This window comes from Notolepis coatsorum (assembly GCF_963971535.1).
Source record: "Notolepis coatsorum genome assembly, chromosome: 13".
NCBI classification, from domain to species: Eukaryota; Metazoa; Chordata; class Actinopteri; order Aulopiformes; family Paralepididae; genus Notolepis; species Notolepis coatsorum.
Window position 1 is genome coordinate 107,260,036 of NC_140177.1, and position 20,528 is coordinate 107,280,563.

The 20,528-nt window shown below is 43.4% G+C and overlaps 1 protein-coding gene across 1 annotated transcript in view; it reads right to left on the reverse strand.

The window, feature by feature from the left end:
- LOC311239455 (dipeptidyl peptidase 9-like) overlaps positions 1-20,528 on the reverse strand; it is a 93,068-nt gene that overhangs the window by 49,333 nt on the left and 23,207 nt on the right. Inside the window, exons 4-13 of the mRNA XM_084327763.1 lie at positions 16,476-16,588; positions 14,340-14,513; positions 13,582-13,753; positions 9,042-9,152; positions 7,863-7,991; positions 7,661-7,722; positions 7,164-7,264; positions 6,087-6,264; positions 1,252-1,411; positions 337-416 (exon numbers count right to left, since the gene is read on the reverse strand). Of these exons, the coding sequence (XP_084183889.1) occupies positions 337-416; positions 1,252-1,411; positions 6,087-6,264; positions 7,164-7,264; positions 7,661-7,722; positions 7,863-7,991; positions 9,042-9,152; positions 13,582-13,753; positions 14,340-14,513; positions 16,476-16,588 (1,280 nt within the window). The remainder of the gene's footprint in view (positions 1-336; positions 417-1,251; positions 1,412-6,086; positions 6,265-7,163; positions 7,265-7,660; positions 7,723-7,862; positions 7,992-9,041; positions 9,153-13,581; positions 13,754-14,339; positions 14,514-16,475; positions 16,589-20,528) is intronic.

Sequence of the window (20,528 nt, forward strand, 5' to 3'; positions counted from 1 at the left end):
CACTGATTAACCAATTCAATATTGGCTCATTAGGCTTTATACGCTGGTTTCAGGGGACCAGCCCTGCCATAGTTGTCAAAAGATGTAATTTTGGTTATTGAGTTTCTGTAGTTGTTCAGCAGAAACTCAGCGCGGGGCAAAGATTTTCACACATCTACTGAAAAAAGCATAGATATAAAGACCCGATTTGAGGATTTTAAGAATCAATTAGATTAAAATATTTCAACTTCAATATTTTCCCCCAGCCCCAGGGTTTACCTCCCAGACCCTGATACATTCTATATCTATATAATCAATACATTCTATAATGTACACAATCCTCATACTGTGTCTGACCTTGGAGCCATGTCTGGCCAGCACCTCCCACTCCCCGCTGGTCAGCATAACCTCCTCCTTGATTGCACATTTAAAATCTCCTGTAGAAGACACAGACCACAACATTATATAACAGAGAAAGACACCAGGGTATCAAAAATAACAAATAAATCCAGATTTCACAGATTTCATACACTTTTGGAAAAAAACTTCCATGACTTTTCCATGATATATGTGCAATTTCCATGATCAAGTCTTGTCGGTGTTAATGTTAAAATCTTCTTCTCTCTTTTTTTCCCAGCCAAATACTCAGCTAAACTATTCATACTCTGTACCCATTACTGTCACATATACCAAGAACAGAGTACTGCAGTAGCAGAATGCCATTTAATTTAAAATAAGACCCTCTATGTCTATGTGTTGATAGTCCTCTTACCATCTATGTGTTGATAGCAGCCTCTTACTCTCTGTGTGTTGATAGTCCTCTTACTCTCTATGTGTTGATAGTCCTCTTACTCTCTATGTGTTGATAGTCCTCTTACCATCTATGTGTTGATAGTCCTCTTACTCTCTATGTGTTGATAGTCCTCTTACTCTCTATGTGTTGATAGTCCTCTTACCATCTATGTGTTGATAGTCCTCTTACTCTCTATGTGTTGATAGTCCTCTTACTCTCTGTGTGTTGATAGTCCTCTTACTCTCTATGTGTTGATAGCAGCCTCTTACTCTCTATGTGTTGATAGCAGCCTCTTACTCTCTATGTGTTGATAGTCCTCTTACTCTCTATGTGTTGATAGTCCTCTTACTCTCTATGTGTTGATAGTCCTCTTACCCTCTATGTGTTGATAGTCCTCTTACTCTCTATGTGTTGATAGTCCTCTTACCCTCTATGTGTTGATAGTCCTCTTACCCTCTATGTGTTGATAGTCCTCTTACCCTCTATGTGTTGATAGTCTCCTGCCCAGTGGTAGCAGCCTGGTTGTAGCAGAGCAGTGATTTTGTACAGATGGCTGAAGCCGGTTTTAGACTCGTTCACCCAGATGAAAGAGAACTCGTCTTCTGTCGTTTGAACGAATGGATAGAAAATATCATGAACCTGTGGATAGAAAAGAAACAAACACTCCCTTAGTTTCCCATTTCCTGTCCAAGATGATGATGAGGACCGGGCACGGACCAGACGCTCTTCTAACGGAGGGTGTTTAGCATCCTGGTCTTATTCTAGTGTCATGGGGCCTCATTTATAAAAGGTTATCAATGCAAATATTGTACTCTCACAACCACATCCAAGCCAAAGTCATATTGGCTGTCAAAATCAGAGGTTTACATGAATTTCCTAAAATGTTATGCAATACAGTCAAACCTAAAAACTAATTTCAATCATTACCCAAAATACTTGACATCTTCTTTTATCGTGAATAAAACAATGAATAACCTCCACCCACATTATCCTTGACCCTGTGTCAAGACATGTCTCCACGGTGAACGTAGAATCCAACAAACGGTAGAAATACTTGATGAATTAAAGTGAATGGAGATTTGGTTTAACAACAGCAAAACTATATCAAAACACCTGTTTACAAACTCTCTCTCTCAACGTGTGCAGTATAATCCAAGTCTCATTTATCCAGTCATATGCTCAGTACTTCACAAACATGCATTTTTGCTAAAACCTTGCTAACAAAAACATTTCCGGTTAAGTGCTGCCTTCAAAACGAAAGTTGTGTTTTCCGTGTTTCACAAGAATAGTCCATATGAACGACCCACTGCTTCACAACATTGAAAGTGGAAAGTCGTTAGCCTCAGTGGCTTCGAGACGCATTGCCCAGTTGCCTAGCTCACGACTTCAACCCACTTGAAATCAAGATCACAAACTCACAAGTTCCATTTGAAGGCAGCATTGAACCGAGAATGTTTTCATTAGCAATATTTAAGCAAAAATGCATGTGTACTGAGCATACGACTGGATAAATGAGACTTGGATTATACTGCGCCTGTGGGAGAGTTTATAAACAGATGTTTTGATATAGTTTTGCCGTTGTTAAACCAAATCTCCATTAACTTAATCAAGTATTTCTACTGTTCCTTTTGGATTCTACGTTCACCGTGGAGGGTGACCATAGGGTGAGTAATTCATATACAAATGATCATTTCCTTTAAGCCTCACATGACAGAAATACTAGAATGTATGTCTCCCAGGGAGAGAGGACATTTAACTAATTTCAATATTATAACTATATAATTATATAAAAATTATTATCAAACTATTTCCTATTTTAGGTCCCAAGCTGAAGAATCCCTAGTTTTGCCGTTTGAACCTCACATGAAACAAACAACAGCGCACCTCAGAGGAAGAACCATAGAACTCCATACTATGTTTTTCAGAGGCACAATGTTTTCAAACTTCATTATCATTACTTTATTTATCTAAAGATGGTAAGTTAGAGTGTTGTGTTCAGTCATAGTTAAAGACAGTAGAGGTTGGGTACTTTATTATCTGAAGATGGATTGATTGATTGATTGATTGATTGAAAAGTTTATTAACAGATTGCAGAATGGGTACAGTACAGTACAGCTCAATACATACAATTGTTAAGAGGATGCAGACCTGAGAAAGACTTTCGTCTTGTTTCCATCAGGGTCCCCCATTTTCAATTCATCATATGGTAAGTTAGAGTGTTGTGTTCAGTCATAGTTAAAGACTAGGGATGTCAGATAGTATCGGCCGATATCGGCATTAAAATGTGATATCGGAAAATATCGGTATCGGTTAAAAAAAAAAAAAAATTTTACATTTCTATAACCTTTATTTACCCAGGCAAGCAAGTAAGAACAAATTCAGATTTTATTTATTGTCCAAAGTATGCATAATGTTGTGTTAATTCCACAACAAGAGATATGTAATGTTAATTACCTGAAATTATTCCATTTTGGGGGGGGGGAAACGCTGCATATATCGGTATCGGTTGATATCGGTATCGGAAATTAAGAGTTGGACAATATCGGTATATCGGTATCGAGCATCCCTATTAAAGACAGTAGAGGTTGGGTACTTTATTATCTGAAGATGGTAAGTTAGAGTGTTGTGTTCAGTCATAGTTAAAGACAGTAGAGGATGGGGGTTCGAGCCCAGCTCTCGGCGTTGCTACCAGCTTGGCTGGTCGTTCATACTAATACAATTGGCAGTATTAGGGGGTGGAAAGCTGGTGGGTAGAAATCTGGCATTGTGGACAGCGACGCCTACAGGTCAGGTCTCGGCGCTTGCTCAGCAGGGGCAGGACTTGGTGGAGATAGCGTGCCCTCCCACGCGTTACACTTCACCAAATGAGAGTCCTCGCTGCCAAGTGAAAAGACGTCACTGGCTGTCGCCGCACGTATCGGAGGAAGCGTGCGATAGACTCGGGACGCCCTTGTACCGACTCATAGGAGAACATGCGAACAACAACCAGGTAGGGGAGGGGGGGAATTGGCACAACGACTAACATTGGGAAAAAAAAAATAAAAAATTGGGAAAAAAAAAAAAAAAAAAAAAAAAGATACAGTAGAGGTTGGGTACTTCATTATCTGAAGATGGTAAATTAGAGTGTTGTGTTCAGTAGGGGTGTAACGGTACGTGTATTCGTCCCGCGAATTTACGGTACGGCCGTCACGGTGCGGTACGCGCAGCCATACGAAGAATACGCATCACAGCACACACACACCAGTCGCGCATGCAGGCAGTCGCGGGTTCCGTGTCCGTGTGAGAACAGCGCGCGGCACACCGAGTCCGACTTCAGAGCGGGTGAAAGTGCACGGAGGAAGGCACATTTATATTGGAACAGCTGCAGGGTCATTACAATTTTTGTTTTCTTTCGTTTTCTTGTTCGCCCAATAATGTCAACCAAATTAAACCAATGGAAAGACACACACACACGTTGCCAACAAACACACTATTCTCCCCCGCCGGACTCTCAGGCACAGCTGATCAAATAAAAAAAAGAAACTTACATACTGAGCTCCTCTCCAGTTGAACTGCTACTGTGTTTAAATCCAAATAATCCTCTGCCATTGTTGTAACATGTCATCTGTTCTCTAGTATTCAGTCTTGTGAAGTTAAATTCTCTCTAGAAGTGAAACTGAAACTTAGCAAGGATAAGTTGTTACAGGGTATCTCCAGGCATCTCAGTGGTTTGGTTGAATGAATACTTTATTTAACAGATTGCAGAATGGGTACAATACAGTACGGCTCAATACACACAATTGTTAAGGGGATGCAGACCAGAGAAAGACGTTTGTCTTGTTTACATCAGGGTCCCCCATTTTCAATTCATAGCATAGGGACATTTATGGCATAGGGACATACATGACATACAGGTATATAGTACTGTTACATTTGTGACATATATGATATGCAAATATACAGTACTGTTACCCATAGATCCTAACATATATATATACATATACCATATGATGGGGAGGAGACTGTACATTAGGAGGGGGTGGGTGGGTGGTAGAAAATAAATACATACGGTGGGGTGAAGCTCTCATCGAACATCAACACAAACATGTCCTTGTTTACATCCGTGAATAGATAATTTTGGATGTAAGAGGCGAATCCAAAACTGGCTATGTAGGACGTTTTGTCTTTGCTGCATGTTAATGTCTTAGCAATTTCCGAGTCAGGGAACATAGCACGGAATACCTCTCCTAGTCAGTCATTGCCAGTGTAGGACTGGTGCTTTGCGACTGTTGAGAAACCACAGTACCTCAGCTTCAAGCGTTGGCGTGGAGCCGAATGTTATCCAGACTTCTGTTGGTACGCTTAGCGCTCAGCATGTGCGACTCGACTGCTTTTTCTTTTGTTGCAGCAGGCCTCGTAATGGTCTTTGACTGGGACCAATCATGGTGAAAACAGTGGATTGTCGAGACAGTTCTCGTTAAATTGGCACTTTCCCATATTAACGAGTGCAAATGCTAAACTAAACTAAACTAAATGTAACGTTAGCGTTATCGCTTCCGCTTCGCCCTTGCTAACGTTAGCTAGACTCCATTGCTGAAATAGTTCCCGGCCAACATAAGGACCTGTGTTGGTTCCGCCCCATTCCGGTGTGCGTGATGCTACAACACGGTCAATAAAAAGTCCCAACTTTATCTCCTGTTAACCGTTTTTCCCCAGATTTCATAATAAAACATAAGATGACATGGCATTTTATCTTTCCTTTCTATGGCATTTTTAAGACCTCTGAAAATGGATTTAAGACATTTTAAGACAAACTAAGGCCTTAATTATTGATAAACAAATTTAAGACTTTTTAAGACTTTTTAAGGATCCGCGGACACCCTGTGTTAAAGGGACAGTAGGCAATTAATTTATTCAGTGGATGCCTGAACACAGAATGACACCAGTATCACTGACTACCACGGCAAGCCTATAGAAAATTATTCTATTTAATAATTATTATTATAATAATTATCATAAATATATAATTATAATTATAAATTATTATAAATAAATATATATATATAAATATAAAATATAAAAATAATTAATTAAATTATAAATTATAAAAAAAAATCTGTTGTACCAAAATCATACCGAACCGTGACCCCAATACCGAGGTACGTACCGAACCGTGGCTTCTGTGTACCGTTACACCCCTAGTGTTCAGTCATAGTTAACATGTTTGTCTTTTACACTGTATGTTACGGCAACTATGGCCAGGGATGAAAAACAAAGGTCAGAGATAATTAAGAAGAATCTAATCTAATCTTAATCTAATCCAATGTAATCTCACATTAATCCAGACGTCGGTGGTCTCCTCATAGACGATGTATGGTTGTGTGTTGGTGGGCAGAGCCTCCAGGCTGTCCTGTATCTGAGCCGGGTCGTCTGTGACAGGGATGAACAGCGTTGGGGGCAGCAGGGCCAGCTGGAGCCTCCTCTGACTGCGATCCAGCAGCACCGCCCAGCCACTAGGGGGAGACAGAGACGGGACAATACCCAATCATTACACATGTCAATAAAATAACATACTGTAACACGTCTCTAAGGAATGTGACTGATAGAAAGTACATATAAAAATCTATAAACTAACATTGTGTAATAATGTATTATATGCCATTTAGTGGATGCTTTTATCTAAAGTGCTCAACAGGTACCATGAGTGCATGTGTCCCAAGTGCGAATCAAACCTCTAACCCTGGCAGTACTAGTGCCTTGCTCTACCCATTGAGCTACACAGGGAATCAAACCTCTAACCCTGGCAGTACTAGTGCCGTGCTCTACCCATTGAGCTACACGGGGAATGGAACCTCTAACCCCAGCTGTGTTAGTGCCTTGCTCTACCCATTGAGCTACACGGGGAATGGAACCTCTAACCCTGGCAGTACTAGTGCCTTGCTCTACCCATTGAGCTACACAGGGAATGGAACCTCTAACCCTGGCAGTACTAGTGCCTTGCTCTACCCATTGAGCTACACAGGGAATGGAACCTCTAATAACCCTAACAGTACTAGTGCCTTGCTCTACCCATTGAGCTACAGAAGGAATGGAACCCCTAACCCTGGCAGTGTTAGTGCCATGCTCTACCCACTGAGCTACACAGGGAATGGAACCCCTAACCCTGGCAGTGTTAGTGCCATGCTCTACCCACTGAGCTACAGAGGGAATGGAACCCCTAACCCTGGCAGTGTTAGTGCCTTGCTCTACCCATTGAGCTACAGAAGGAATGGAACCCCTAACCCTGGCAGTGTTAGTGCCTTGCTCTACCCACTGAGCTACAGAGGGAATGGAACCCCTAACCCTGGCAGTGTTAGTGCCTTGCTCTACTCATTGAGCTACAGAAATGACCATAAATGTAAGTAACACTCACTATTTGCCGTCACTGGTCCATCCTGCCCTGGCAATGTATTCAGTCCCAGGGAACAGGGTAGGAAATGGGAGAGCCAGCTCCTTGTCTAGTGTGCGCATGATCTGTGGAGAGATGGACAGAGACACAGAGACATAGACACACACAGACACACACACACATTAGCTAGATCGTGTGGGGTCCAGGGACCCCTAGAGGTCATAGAGGGGGTTCCAGGGCGGTTCCAGATCATAAGAAGTGAGCCCAGTGATGAGTGACTGGACTTAATCAGGCCGAACTACTAAATATATTGAGGGGTCCTTGAAACAAAGTCAACAGCCACAGCCTAATGTGTATGGATTTGAGGATCCTTGACAGAAAAAAAGATTGAGAACCACTTCTCTAGTAGGTACTCTAGACGTGAAGGTGATCCAATTCATTAGAATTGTAACCTTTATTTAACCTGGCAGGTCAATTACGAACAAACTCTTAAAAAGATAATTTAATAAAAAGGCTCTTACTCTTCCTTGATGGTCTGTCTTGATTTCTGCCAGTTTCAGAATGGTCTGCGGATTTTTGCTACCTAGAGAAAGAAAAAACGTTACAAGTTACAAGAAAGGGCAGTAAAATCCGTCATTTGAATAGCAGCCATGAGCAGTAATCAGAGTGTTTTACTGCAGGACAGCTTTCAGTCACTTGGTGCTCTCTGGGAGAAGGACAGACCTGTGCGTGGATATCTGTATGCGTCTGCCTTACGCTCCTCCAGCGCCGGAGAGGGAACATGAATGATCTCCACCTCCGTCTCGTCCACCTCTTCATACAACAGATACATGGTCTTCCCTCCGTCTGGGTCTGAGAGGAGAAGTAGGAGACATGTTACACACCTGGAAATGGGAGTATCATGGGTGTTCACAAAGAAAAGCTGAAAAGGACCACTTGGCAGATTTACAACCTTTGCCATATCTCCATTAGCTATGTTCAGCCTGGCTGGGGCTAGCCATGGTCTGGTATGGTATGGTTGGGTTTGTGTTTCCATTGCATTTCTTGTAAACTATCCGGGTTGCTAGGCAACATTGCATAATTCACACCAGCAACTGTGGTACACAGGCTAAACCATGATGATACAACAGTCTCAGCCTGGTTGGGCCAGGTTCTAAAGACAATGGAGACGCTCACTGTGTGCCAGACAGGCCACAGCATGGCTAGACCCTGGCCAGTGGACACAAAGCACTCATCTCTATGTATTCGTCGTAGTAGTATATGGCATGTTTATATACACTTTTACGCTCGCCATTAGTCTCTCGTCATTATTCTTCTCCACCCAGGAAATCAGTACGCCTGATAATGGAGTCACAGTCCAGGCAGTGGCACCAAAGAATACAGTGTTTGTTCTCTTGGTTTCAAACCAGGAAAGGTAACACTGTAGTCCGTGGTGTCCGTCCCGTGACCGCATGGCCAGGTGTATTGTAGGATCCAGGGTGGAGAAGAGAGCCCATCTCTGAGATGAGAGTTCTGACAAACGTCAAAGTGGAACATTCATTCAAACCTTTATTTATTCTCGAAAAGACAATTGAGGCCACCATCATTTTCAATGTCGTCGAGACTTTACAGACATTTCAATGCACACATTTCTACAATATAACAATAAGAGATATTAATAACTATCTATATAGTACTTTTTTCCCCCACACATGGACCGCAGTCCAGAGTGGCCCACAGCAATTAGTAGAAAATGAACATAGGCATAAAATCAGCACACAATTGACAGAATAAAAACAATGCATAAATTGCAGACATAAGAATAGGTATAAAAGACAATAAAAGTAGTGCAATGTAAACGTGCAATGTTTTCCTGTGAGCGTGTATCATCCCGTGATAAACAAAAGGGGTGAGGTTGCTTACCTTCCACGGCTGAGGGGCTCCACCAGTAACCAGTAAAGCGGTCAAACTCTTCCTGGATGACGAAGGTGGCCACGCCTGCCGACTTAGGATCCTCCTTAACATTGTCCAGGCCTGACAGAGGGACAGAAAGAGCAGAGGTATGATGGTTCATCTGTCACTTTAATTTAATCAGTTTGATAACATCGTGCATTTCATTTCATTACAGTCAGCAGGGCTTAAACCATGTCACCATCCAAACACTCCTCAATTTGATCTCAGCTGAAAGTTCTTTACATTTTACTAAGTTAAACTAACCAGCGTCCAATCAGTCTCTTCTATTCAAAAAGCTACTGTGGCCAAATAATTTAATTAGCAGGTGAACTTCTTAAATCTGACTCTCGCTCATTTCCCTATGCTTTCTCTTTTGTTGTTGTTGTTCTTAGCTCTATTATATTTAAATCTTTCAAAAATGTTCTTGTATACCCCAGTTGCTATTGCATGTACATATTTGTGTTTTATTACACGTATATGTACATACATACCAACTATTTCGCTTGCTTTATTCTCCATCCATCAATCATCCATAGCAACACTAGTTGAAGAAACATGGCTTGGTTTCAAAACCAAATTTTCAACAATACTAAACGGCATGGCCCCCCTAAGAACCACCAGGGTAAAAAACCGCGCTGAGCCATGGATGCACTCCGAAATATTGGCCGCTATGAAAACCAGAGACAAAAAATGCTCTGAGTTTCGTAAAAGTCAGTCAAAGCATACCAAAAGCACGAGCAGTGAACTCCAAGCCCACGTGACTGAACTCAAACTGGAAAGAAACAGACTAAGAAATTACGTAAACTCCATGATCAAAACAGCAAAAAAGAATTTCATCAATGACAAAACTGAGGAAAACTAAAACAAACCACGTGAACTTTGGAAATTACTCAATAATCAACTAGGCTGCAGTAAAAAACTCAGAACCAGATTTTCAAACATAAACATAAATACGGACAACTCGCTCATCACAGACAAGCTGGATGTAGCCAATTACTTAAAAATGTTCTTCACAAACATAGCCACAACACTGGTAAACAAACTACCCTCCCACTCAGGGCATTTTGGGGTAGAACACATCATAGCCTACTACAAAAACCTAGGGGTCCGCAAAGACGATTTCAAACTAGAAATGGTAACAACAGCTGAGGTACTCAAAAAACGGAGCGCCCTCCAACCTAACAAGACCACTGGCCATGACAATATCCCCTCCAAATTCCTCAGAGACTCAGCAGCCGCCATCACCCCAGTCATCACACACATAATAAACCTCTCCATAAAACAGGGACACGTACCCAAAGACTTCAAAATTGCGAGAGTAACACCCCTGCACAAAAAGGGCAGCAAATTAGACCCAGGCAACTACCGCCCTGTTTCTATCCTTACCTCCATCTCGAAAGTCATGGAAAAAATAGTATACGAACAGGTCGAAAAGTACCATGTGGAAAATATTTCTGGCTTCAGAACATCCCACTCCACTGACACATGCCTTCTCTATTTAAACGACCACATCAAACAAGAGGTGGACACGGGCAAATACTGCGGCATGGTCATGCTGGACCTACAAAAGGCCTTCGACACTGTCAATCACACCATTCTGATTGACAAGCTAAAAGCAATTGGTTTTGATAGTCTATCAGTGAGCTGGATGCAATCCTACCTGGAGGGGAGAGAACAGATGGTGGAGGTAAACGGTAACCAACCCCCCCCCCCCCCCCCCCCCCCCCCCCCCACCTTCCCAGCAGGCCATGTGAGCGGCACGGCACGTGAGCGGCGCGGGGAGCGGAGCGGGCGGTTTTGATGTGAGCGACGGAGTGGGTTTTAAAATAGGTCGGCGCGACGTCCGGAGCGAGAGTTCTCCTCCGCTCCAATCCACTCCGGGCCGCTCACAGTGGTTTAACACTGATGTAATATACATGTAGTACAATGCCAAAGCAACAGATGGCGATGTACAAACATGAAGGCCATTTTCAACCAATGAGAAGGGTGAACCGTCACTCACATCCTGTTAGAAAAAGTATATGACGCCATTGTTGTTGTCGTTAGCTTACATGCTAACGTTAATGGCAGCGACCATAGCATTGTGGCTAGGCTAGCTATCATCGCTTAGTAGAGCTATAAACAACGTTATTTAACATTGCAGAATGGGTACAATTACAATACGGCTCAATACAAACAATTGTTAAGGGGCCCAGGGGGTGTAGACTGTTGTAGTTTGGTCAAATCAAGCAAATTTACATCATGCTCCAAAAAAAAAAATATCTGCCAAGCGATGTGGAGCGGGGAGCGGGGAGCGGGGAGCGCTCGATTCAAGGTGAGCGGTGAGCGAGCGGAGAGCGACTTGGGGGCGGGGTCAACATGAGCGATTAGCGGAGCGGAACAAGCCGCCTAGAGCAAAGAGCGGATTTCTCGCCCACGCCGATCCGCTCACGGGCCCTGCTTCCCAGTGAGCTGTGGTGTTCCACAAGGAAGCATACTAGGACCGCTACTGTTCCTAATTCATGCAAATGACATGTCGTCAGCTTGTGACTGCAACTTGTTCCTGTTCGCGGACAACTCAGCCCTGCTGGTCTCTGACAAGAACAAGTTACAGGTTGAAAAAACCCTCAGCTCGGAACTAGGCAAAATCTGCATATGGCTCGCTGATAACAAACTATCATTACACCTGAGTCCATTCTCTTCGGTTCAAATAACAAACTCAGCAAGACCAACGGCTTCTCAGTTACAGTGGGTGACAATATTGTCACAAGGAAAGATGAAATTACATACCTAGGTTCCATCCTAGAGGCAAATCTTTCCGGTGACAAAATGGCATCCAATGTAATAAAAAAAATCAACCAACAAACTCGATTCTTGTACCGGATCTCCTCTCTGGTAAACAAGAATACCCTGAAGACTCTGGCAGGAGCAGTCATTCAAGGGTACTACGACTATGCTTGCACCTCATGGTACCAAAGCACCTCAAAGGCGCTAAAAACAAAATTACAAACATCTCAAAACAAACTGGTCAGACTACTGCTTGACCTTACTCCTAGAACCCACCTCACCACTGCCCACTTTGACAACCTAGGATGGCTTAGAGTAGACGACAGAGTACAGCAACTTGCAATGGGCCTGGTCTACAAGATACACTACACGACTAAGGTACCCATGTACATGTCAAAATACTTCCCAAAGGTCAGTGAATACCACAATCACAACACCAGAGGGAGCTCCACAAATCATGTTAAACCCAGATTCGGCTCAAACAAGGGACTAAACACGTTTCGCAATTATGCCACATCAATGTGGAACGCCCTACCCACAGCTGTAAAGGAATGTGAATCACTACCCACTTTCAAAACCACTCTCAAAGAGCATCTACGAGAGACTGCAATTCGAAACTGGCCCCTGTAAATGTCCTAACGCAACCCCCTCCAATGTACAATAAATGTCCTATTAAACCCAATAATACACGAGACCCTCTTCTTGGGACCAAGTAAGGTTTAGTCGATAATCCAATGTACAGGTACCCCACCCCGCCTACCCATGGTGTTTTTTTTTTGTTCTTGATTTATTGTGATGTTTCTTCTTGACTTGTTTAAAGAAGACTTGTCCAGCCCATGGGGACACTAACTTGTGATTGCGGGCTTTACAAATAAATTTGATTTGATTTGATTTGACCGGTTGGTGAAAAAAGGCCTGTTTCACGTCCTGTTCACCAGAATGGTAGTGAATGCATTTTACCTCACGACATCACATGTGCTTCTGAACTCACTGAAGACTATAAAAGCCATCACTACTTTCAATATCATGTCTAACATTTTTCAGATCTTTATGTATGGCATAAATGTATCATTTGGAACATCCCTACTAAAATGGTGTCACCGTAAAACAATCATTAAAATGAGAAGAAGCTCTACGACACCAGCAATGTGACTTAACTCGCTCAGGCAGTAAACTCGGTCACTAACGGTAAACTATAGACCTGTTCGCGGTTTACAAACATGCCGTGTTGTTTGAGCCAATCAGCAATACCAACTGAGTCACCAAAAAAGTACAACAGGGCTCTATGGAGAAACCATGGCACTCCCCTGACTAAAAGTTGTTTCAAACGAAAACGTCTGAATGTCCGTTTGCCAAATCAGCACGGCTGTGAGTGTTGAGTCTTTCACCTTTTACATAGCTAGCTTTGGCATGGATTGATTGTTTAGATCGCTAGCATGGCTAACAAATGCAAATATAGTGTAGTCTGCCCCGTTGTTATGACCAGGATTACGTTCCCTTTTGCCCCACTGATGCGCGCGCACTGAGTCTGACTCTGCCCCTAGTGGTGGCTAACAGGCAACGTGCACTTTGTGGGTTATACCAGTTTGCTTCGGATCATCTGTGACACTGTGTGTCCTCGTTTTATCAGATCAATTGATCTCAAAACCTGCCCTCTTTTCGTGATCCTTCAATCACAGCTGCTTGGTTCCCTCGGACAAACAATGTGATTGGAGGATCGAGGGAAGAGGGCGGGGCTTCAGACCTTTGTGGCAATAGGTGAGTCTCTTCTCCTCGCCCGTCTTGATGTTGGCCATCCACAGGTCGTTGTTGTTGATGAAGGCGATGAAGTCGGGGTCTCCGGGACAGATCTTGGGGTCCATGCGGGTCCCAGTGCACTGAGTCCTCACCTCCACGGGCTTCATGGGAGCAGACAGCTAGAACCAGCACACACATTCAGTTCCTTTAAATAACAATACAGGAGGCCACGTACCAATCTGATCCAATACTTTCACTGAATCATATCATCAGTTTGGTGCAGTGTAAATACAAAATGAAAAATAATTGTGCCATTAGGAGAGATTCATAACTCAAACACTATGTGTGAATGTCCGAAAATCAAGTCTCATGCTCTATTTATTCTTTTAATTGTTCACCGATTTATTTTTACTTTTAATAATAATAATAATAATAATAATAATAATAATAATAATAATAATAATAATAATAATAATAATAATAATAATAATAATAATAATAATAATAATAATAATAATAATAATAATAATAATAATAATAATAATAATAATAATAATAATAATAATAATAATAATAATAATAATAATAATAATAATAATAATAAAGCCTCTTCGCTTTGATTCCTAACAAGTTATATGTGGCTGTAGTTAGTTAGTACTGGACTTTTTTATTTTTTGTTGCCGGGGTATCAACCTCATATCCCGACACATGTATCAGAGCAGCCCTACTTGTATATCAGAAGAGGAAGAAGAGGAGGGTACTGACGATGAAGCCGTTGTTGCCTCCATCCTGACAGTAGAAGAGACTGTTGCTGGCCTGGAAGAGGAAGAGGCCCGTCTCGGCGTGGTAGTCATAGGAGGTGATGCCAAACGCTCCCAGGCGCTTGCGCTCCCTCAGAAGCTCCTCCTCTCTGGAGTACGCCCCCTGGTGCGGTGTGGCCTGGGGGGAGCGAGGAGGGGCGGGGCTCTAGTTAACCCTTTCACTACCACACTACCAAAGGGTTAACCCTTTCACTGCGACAATACAGAAGGTTAACCCTTTCACTGCCACACAACAAAGGGTTAACCCTTTCACAACCACACTACAGAAGGTTAACCCTTTCACTACCACACTACAGAGTGGTAGTGAAAGGTTAACCTTCTGTAGTGTGGTAGTGAAAGGGTTAATTGGGCCCAGGAGAAGCAGGGGTGGCTGTAGCTCAATTTACAAGCATTATATGTGCAGGTGCATCTCAATAAATTTGAATAATCGGAAAAAAGTGTATTTATTTCAATAAAAAAAAAGTTTAAATTGTATATTATATAGATTCATTACACACAGAGGGAAATATTTCAAGCCTTTTCGATGATTATGGATTACAGCTAATGAAAATCCAAAATTCAGTATCTGAGAATTTTTTTATATTACATATAAGACCAATCAAATAATGCATATTTATATTACAGACATGTCGGCCTACTGAAAAGTATATGCACTCAATACTTGGTCGGGGCTCTTTTTGCATGAATCAATGCGGCGTGGCATGGAGGAAACCAGTATATCTCCTCAATATTCTAATTTATTGAGATGCACCTGGATATACGAAGCGCTATGGATTCTGAGGGTTAAGCAAAAACTCATCCTAACTAATTATTGCAAGTTCGCTTAGTGTTTTCGAAGGGATGAACAGAAAGCTCAAAGAGTCTCGACAAAGACCGGTGGGGTGAACACAAGCTGCTGAAATACAGTGTAAAATTACCCTTTTCTCTCCCAAGTCTCCTTTCAAATCCTCCAGTCGACGAACGCTCAGTGCTGCCACCACTGGTCGCCAATAAGATCAGCACCTTGACCTGAGACGTTAACAGTGATGGGGATGGAAGCGGTCAGGTGGCGCAGCAGAGATTGTGCTCGTCACCAATGCAAGTGGCTCGGGCTGATCGCTATACTAACTCGTTTGGCTGAGTTAGGGGGAGGGGAGCCGTGGGTGGGTCCTGGGCGTTGTGGACAGCGACCCCTACAGTTCGGTCGGGGCGCCTGCTCAGCAAGGGTAGGATCTGGAGAGAGGTAGTGCGACCTTCCACACGTTACACTCTCCCGGTGAGAATCTGCGCGGCCAGGCTGGCTGCCGGCTGGCTGCACATGCGTCGGAGGAAAGCAAGTGACAGTCTCCGGCCTCTCGGACCAACAGTAGGGGAAAGTGCGCAACAATCAAGAAGGGGGTTGGGAATTGGCATAACGACTAACAGTGGGATGGGAGAAAAATCGGAAAAAGAAGGAGGGGGAAAAGATAATAATAAAATAAAAAAACAGTGATGGGGATGTGTTTTATTGGCGACAAGTGGTGGCAGCACCGAACGTTCGCCGAGCTTTCCCAGAAAACCACAGAAGAAGGCACCATTACCGATTTGAAAGGAGACTTGGGAGAGAAAAGGGTAACTTTATACTGTATTTCAGCAGCTTGTGTTTGACTCCACCAGCCTTTGTTGAGACTCAATGCGACACATGCAATCATTAGTTAGGATGAGTTGGGTATTTTGGGTTGTTATTCCATTATCTCTGCAGCCAAACCTGACATTACAGACTTTACTGGCAAAAAAAAATTATGAAATTATTAACAGATTTCCCATGACATTTCCAAAACCCTTTGGTAACTTTCCATAAGCCTGGAAAACACCATTTTGAAATTCCATGACTATTGCAGGTTTTACATGACTGTATGAACCCTGTCTATAAGTGTCTGCATCTACATTGATAGATGTGTATGAAGGTGTATTCTGCCATATGGGATAAACAGCTGAACAACCACAGCCCTGTTGTCGTTCAGGCTCTCCTCTCTTGGACAGGAAGCGCATGGATGCTCACCTGGAGGTCATCCGTTTCCATGACAACACTAACAAAAGCAGGAAGAGCATGGATACTCACCTGGAAGTGATCCAGCATCTGTTTCCATGACAACACTAACAGGGCCTCTTTCCGGATCTTCTTGGGGATTTCTGAGTAGAGTAATGAGTTCTCTCTGCTTCCATAAGGCATTCCTGATGAGAAACAGATGAAGGTCACTTTCCAAAACAGAAGAGAACAGGGGCACCACTCGGACTGGCCTCTGGAACCGTCCTTTGTGATACTTTATTAATCCCCTTAGAGTCTTTAGTTTCGTTTATGTGACATATTTTAAAGAACCCATATTATGCCCAATTCCCAGTGTAATCTTTTCAATTCTGTGGTCTATTTATTAAAAATATATATATAATCTGGTCATGCAAAAACAGCTAGTTAGTTACTGCAGTACAGTGTTCAGCACCACAGACTCACTCAGCCTGAAACAGCTAGTTCCTGCAGTACAGTGTTCAGCACCAGACTCACTCAGAAACAGTTAGTTACTGCAGTACAGTGTTCAGCACCAGACTCACTCAGAAACAGTTAGTTACTGCAGTACAGTGTTCAGCACCAGACTCACTCAGAAACAGCTAGTTACTGCAGTACAGTGTTCAGCACCAGACTCACTCAGAAACAGCTAGTTACTGCAGTACAGTGTTCAGCACCAGACTCACTCAGCCTGAAACAGCTAGTTACTGCAGTACAGTGTTCAGCACCAGACTCACTCAGAAACAGCTAGTTACTGCAGTACAGTGTTCAGCACCAGACTCACTCAGAAACAGCTAGTTACTGCAGTACAGTGTTCAGCACCAGACTCACTCAGAAACAGTTGGTTACTGCAGTACAGTGTTCAGCACCAGACTCACTCAGAAACACCTAGTTACTGCAGTACAGTGTTCAGCACCAGACTCACTCAGAAACACCTAGTTACTGCAGTACAGTGTTCAGCACCAGACTCACTCAGCCTGAAACAGCTAGTTACTGCAGTACAGTGTTCAGCACCAGACTCACTCAGCCTGAAACAGCTAGTTACTGCAGTACAGTGTTCAGCACCAGACTCACTCAGAAACAGCTAGTTACTGCAGTACAGTGTTCAGCACCAGACTCACTCAGCCTGAAACAGCTAGTTACTGCAGTACAGTGTTCAGCACCAGACTCACTCAGAAACAGCTAGTTACTGCAGTACAGTGTTCAGCACCAGACTCACTCAGAAACAGCTAGTTACTGCAGTACAGTGTTCAGCACCAGACTCACTCAGCCTGAAACAGCTAGTTACTGCAGTACAGTGTTCAGCACCAGACTCACTCAGCCTGAAACAGCTAGTTACTGCAGTACAGTGTTCAGCACCAGACTCACTCAGCCTGAAACAGCTAGTTACTGCAGTACAGTGTTCAGCACCAGACTCACTCAGAAACAGCTAGTTACTGCAGTACAGTGTTCAGCACCAGACTCACTCAGAAACAGTTAGTTACTGCAGTACAGTGTTCAGCACCAGACTCACTCAGAAACAGCTAGTTACTGCAGTACAGTGTTCAGCACCACAGACTCACTCAGAAACAGCTAGTTACTGCAGTACAGTGTTCAGCACCAGACTCACTCAGAAACAGCTAGTTACTGCAGTACAGTGTTCAGCACCAGACTCACTCAGAAACAGCTAGTTACTGCAGTACAGTGTTCAGCACCAGACTCACTCAGAAACAGTTAGTTACTGCAGTACAGTGTTCAGCACCAGACTCACTCAGCCTGAAACAGCTAGTTACTGCAGTACAGTGTTCAGCACCAGACTCACTCTGAAACAGTTAGTTACTGCAGTACAGTGTTCAGCACCAGACTCACTCAGAAACAGCTAGTTACTGCAGTACAGTGTTCAGCACCAGACTCACTCAGAAACAGCTAGTTACTGCAGTACAGTGTTCAGCACCAGACTCACTCAGAAACAGCTAGTTACTGCAGTACAGTGTTCAGCACCAGACTCACTCAGAAACAGCTAGTTACTGCAGTACAGTGTTCAGCACCAGACTCACTCAGAAACAGCTAGTTACTGCAGTACATTGTTCAGCACTAGACTCACTCAGAAACAGCTAGTTACTGCAGTACAGTGTTCAGCACCAGACTCACTCAGAAACAGTTAGTTACTGCAGTACAGTGTTCAGCACCAGACTCACTCAAAAACAGTTAGTTACTGCAGTACAGTGTTCAGCACCAGACTCACTCAGCCTGAAACAGCTAGTTATTGCAGTACAGTGTTCAGCACCAGACTCACTCAGAAACAGCTAGTTACTGCAGTACAGTGTTCAGCACCAGACTCACTCAGAAACAGCTAGTTACTGCAGTACAGTGTTCAGCACCAGACTCACTCAGCCTGAAACAGCTAGTTACTGCAGTACAGTGTTCAGCACCAGACTCACTCAGCCTGAAACAGCTAGTTACTGCAGTACAGTGTTCAGCACCAGACTCACTCAAAAACAGTTAGTTACTGCAGTACAGTGTTCAGCACCAGACTCACTCAGAAACAGGTAGTTACTGCAGTACAGTGTTCAGCACCAGACTCACTCAGAAACAGCTAGTTACTGCAGTACAGTGTTCAGCACCAGACTCACTCAGAAACAGCTAGTTACTGCAGTACAGTGTTCAGCACCAGACTCACTCAGCCTGAAACAGCTAGTTACTGCAGTACAGTGTTCAGCACCAGACTCACTCAGAAACAGTTGGTTACTGCAGTACAGTGTTCAGCACCAGACTCACTCAGAAACACCTAGTTACTGCAGTACAGTGTTCAGCACCAGACTCACTCAGAAACACCTAGTTACTGCAGTACAGTGTTCAGCACCAGACTCACTCAGCCTGAAACAGCTAGTTACTGCAGTACAGTGTTCAGCACCAGACTCACTCAGCCTGAAACAGCTAGTTACTGCAGTACAGTGTTCAGCACCAGACTCACTCAGAAACAGCTAGTTACTGCAGTACAGTGTTCAGCACCAGACTCACTCAGCCTGAAACAGCTAGTTACTGCAGTACAGTGTTCAGCACCAGACTCACTCAGAAACAGCTAGTTACTGCAGTACAGTGTTCAGCACCAGACTCACTCAGAAACAGCTAGTTACTGCAGTACAGTGTTCAGCACCAGACTCACTCAGCCTGAAACAGCTAGTTACTGCAGTACAGTGTTCAGCACCAGACTCACTCAGCCTGAAACAGCTAGTTACTGCAGTACAGTGTTCAGCACCAGACTCACTCAGCCTGAAACAGCTAGTTACTGCAGTACAGTGTTCAGCACCAGACTCACTCAGAAACAGCTAGTTACTGCAGTACAGTGTTCAGCACCAGACTCACTCAGAAACAGTTAGTTACTGCAGTACAGTGTTCAGCACCAGACTCACTCAGAAACAGCTAGTTACTGCAGTACAGTGTTCAGCACCACAGACTCACTCAGAAACAGCTAGTTACTGCAGTACAGTGTTCAGCACCAGACTCACTCAGAAACAGCTAGTTACTGCAGTACAGTGTTCAGCACCAGACTCACTCAGAAACAGCTAGTTACTGCAGTACAGTGTTCAGCACCAGACTCACTCAGAAACAGTTAGTTACTGCAGTACAGTGTTCAGCACCAGACTCACTCAGCCTGAAACAGCTAGTTACTGCAGTACAGTGTTCAGCACCAGACTCACTCTGAAACAGTTAGTTACTGCAGTACAGTGTTCAGCACCAGACTCACTCAGAAACAGCTAGTTACTGCAGTACAGTGTTCAGCACCAGACTCACTCAGAAACAGCTAGTTACTGCAGTACAGTGTTCAGCACCAGACTCACTCAGAAACAGCTAGTTACTGCAGTACAGTGTTCAGCACCAGACTCACTCAGAAACAGCTAGTTACTGCAGTACAGTGTTCAGCACCAGACTCACTCAGAAACAGCTAGTTACTGCAGTACATTGTTCAGCACTAGACTCACTCAGAAACAGCTAGTTACTGCAGTACAGTGTTCAGCACCAGACTCACTCAAAAACAGTTAGTTACTGCAGTACAGTGTTCAGCACCAGACTCACTCAGCCTGAAACAGCTAGTTATTGCAGTACAGTGTTCAGCACCAGACTCACTCA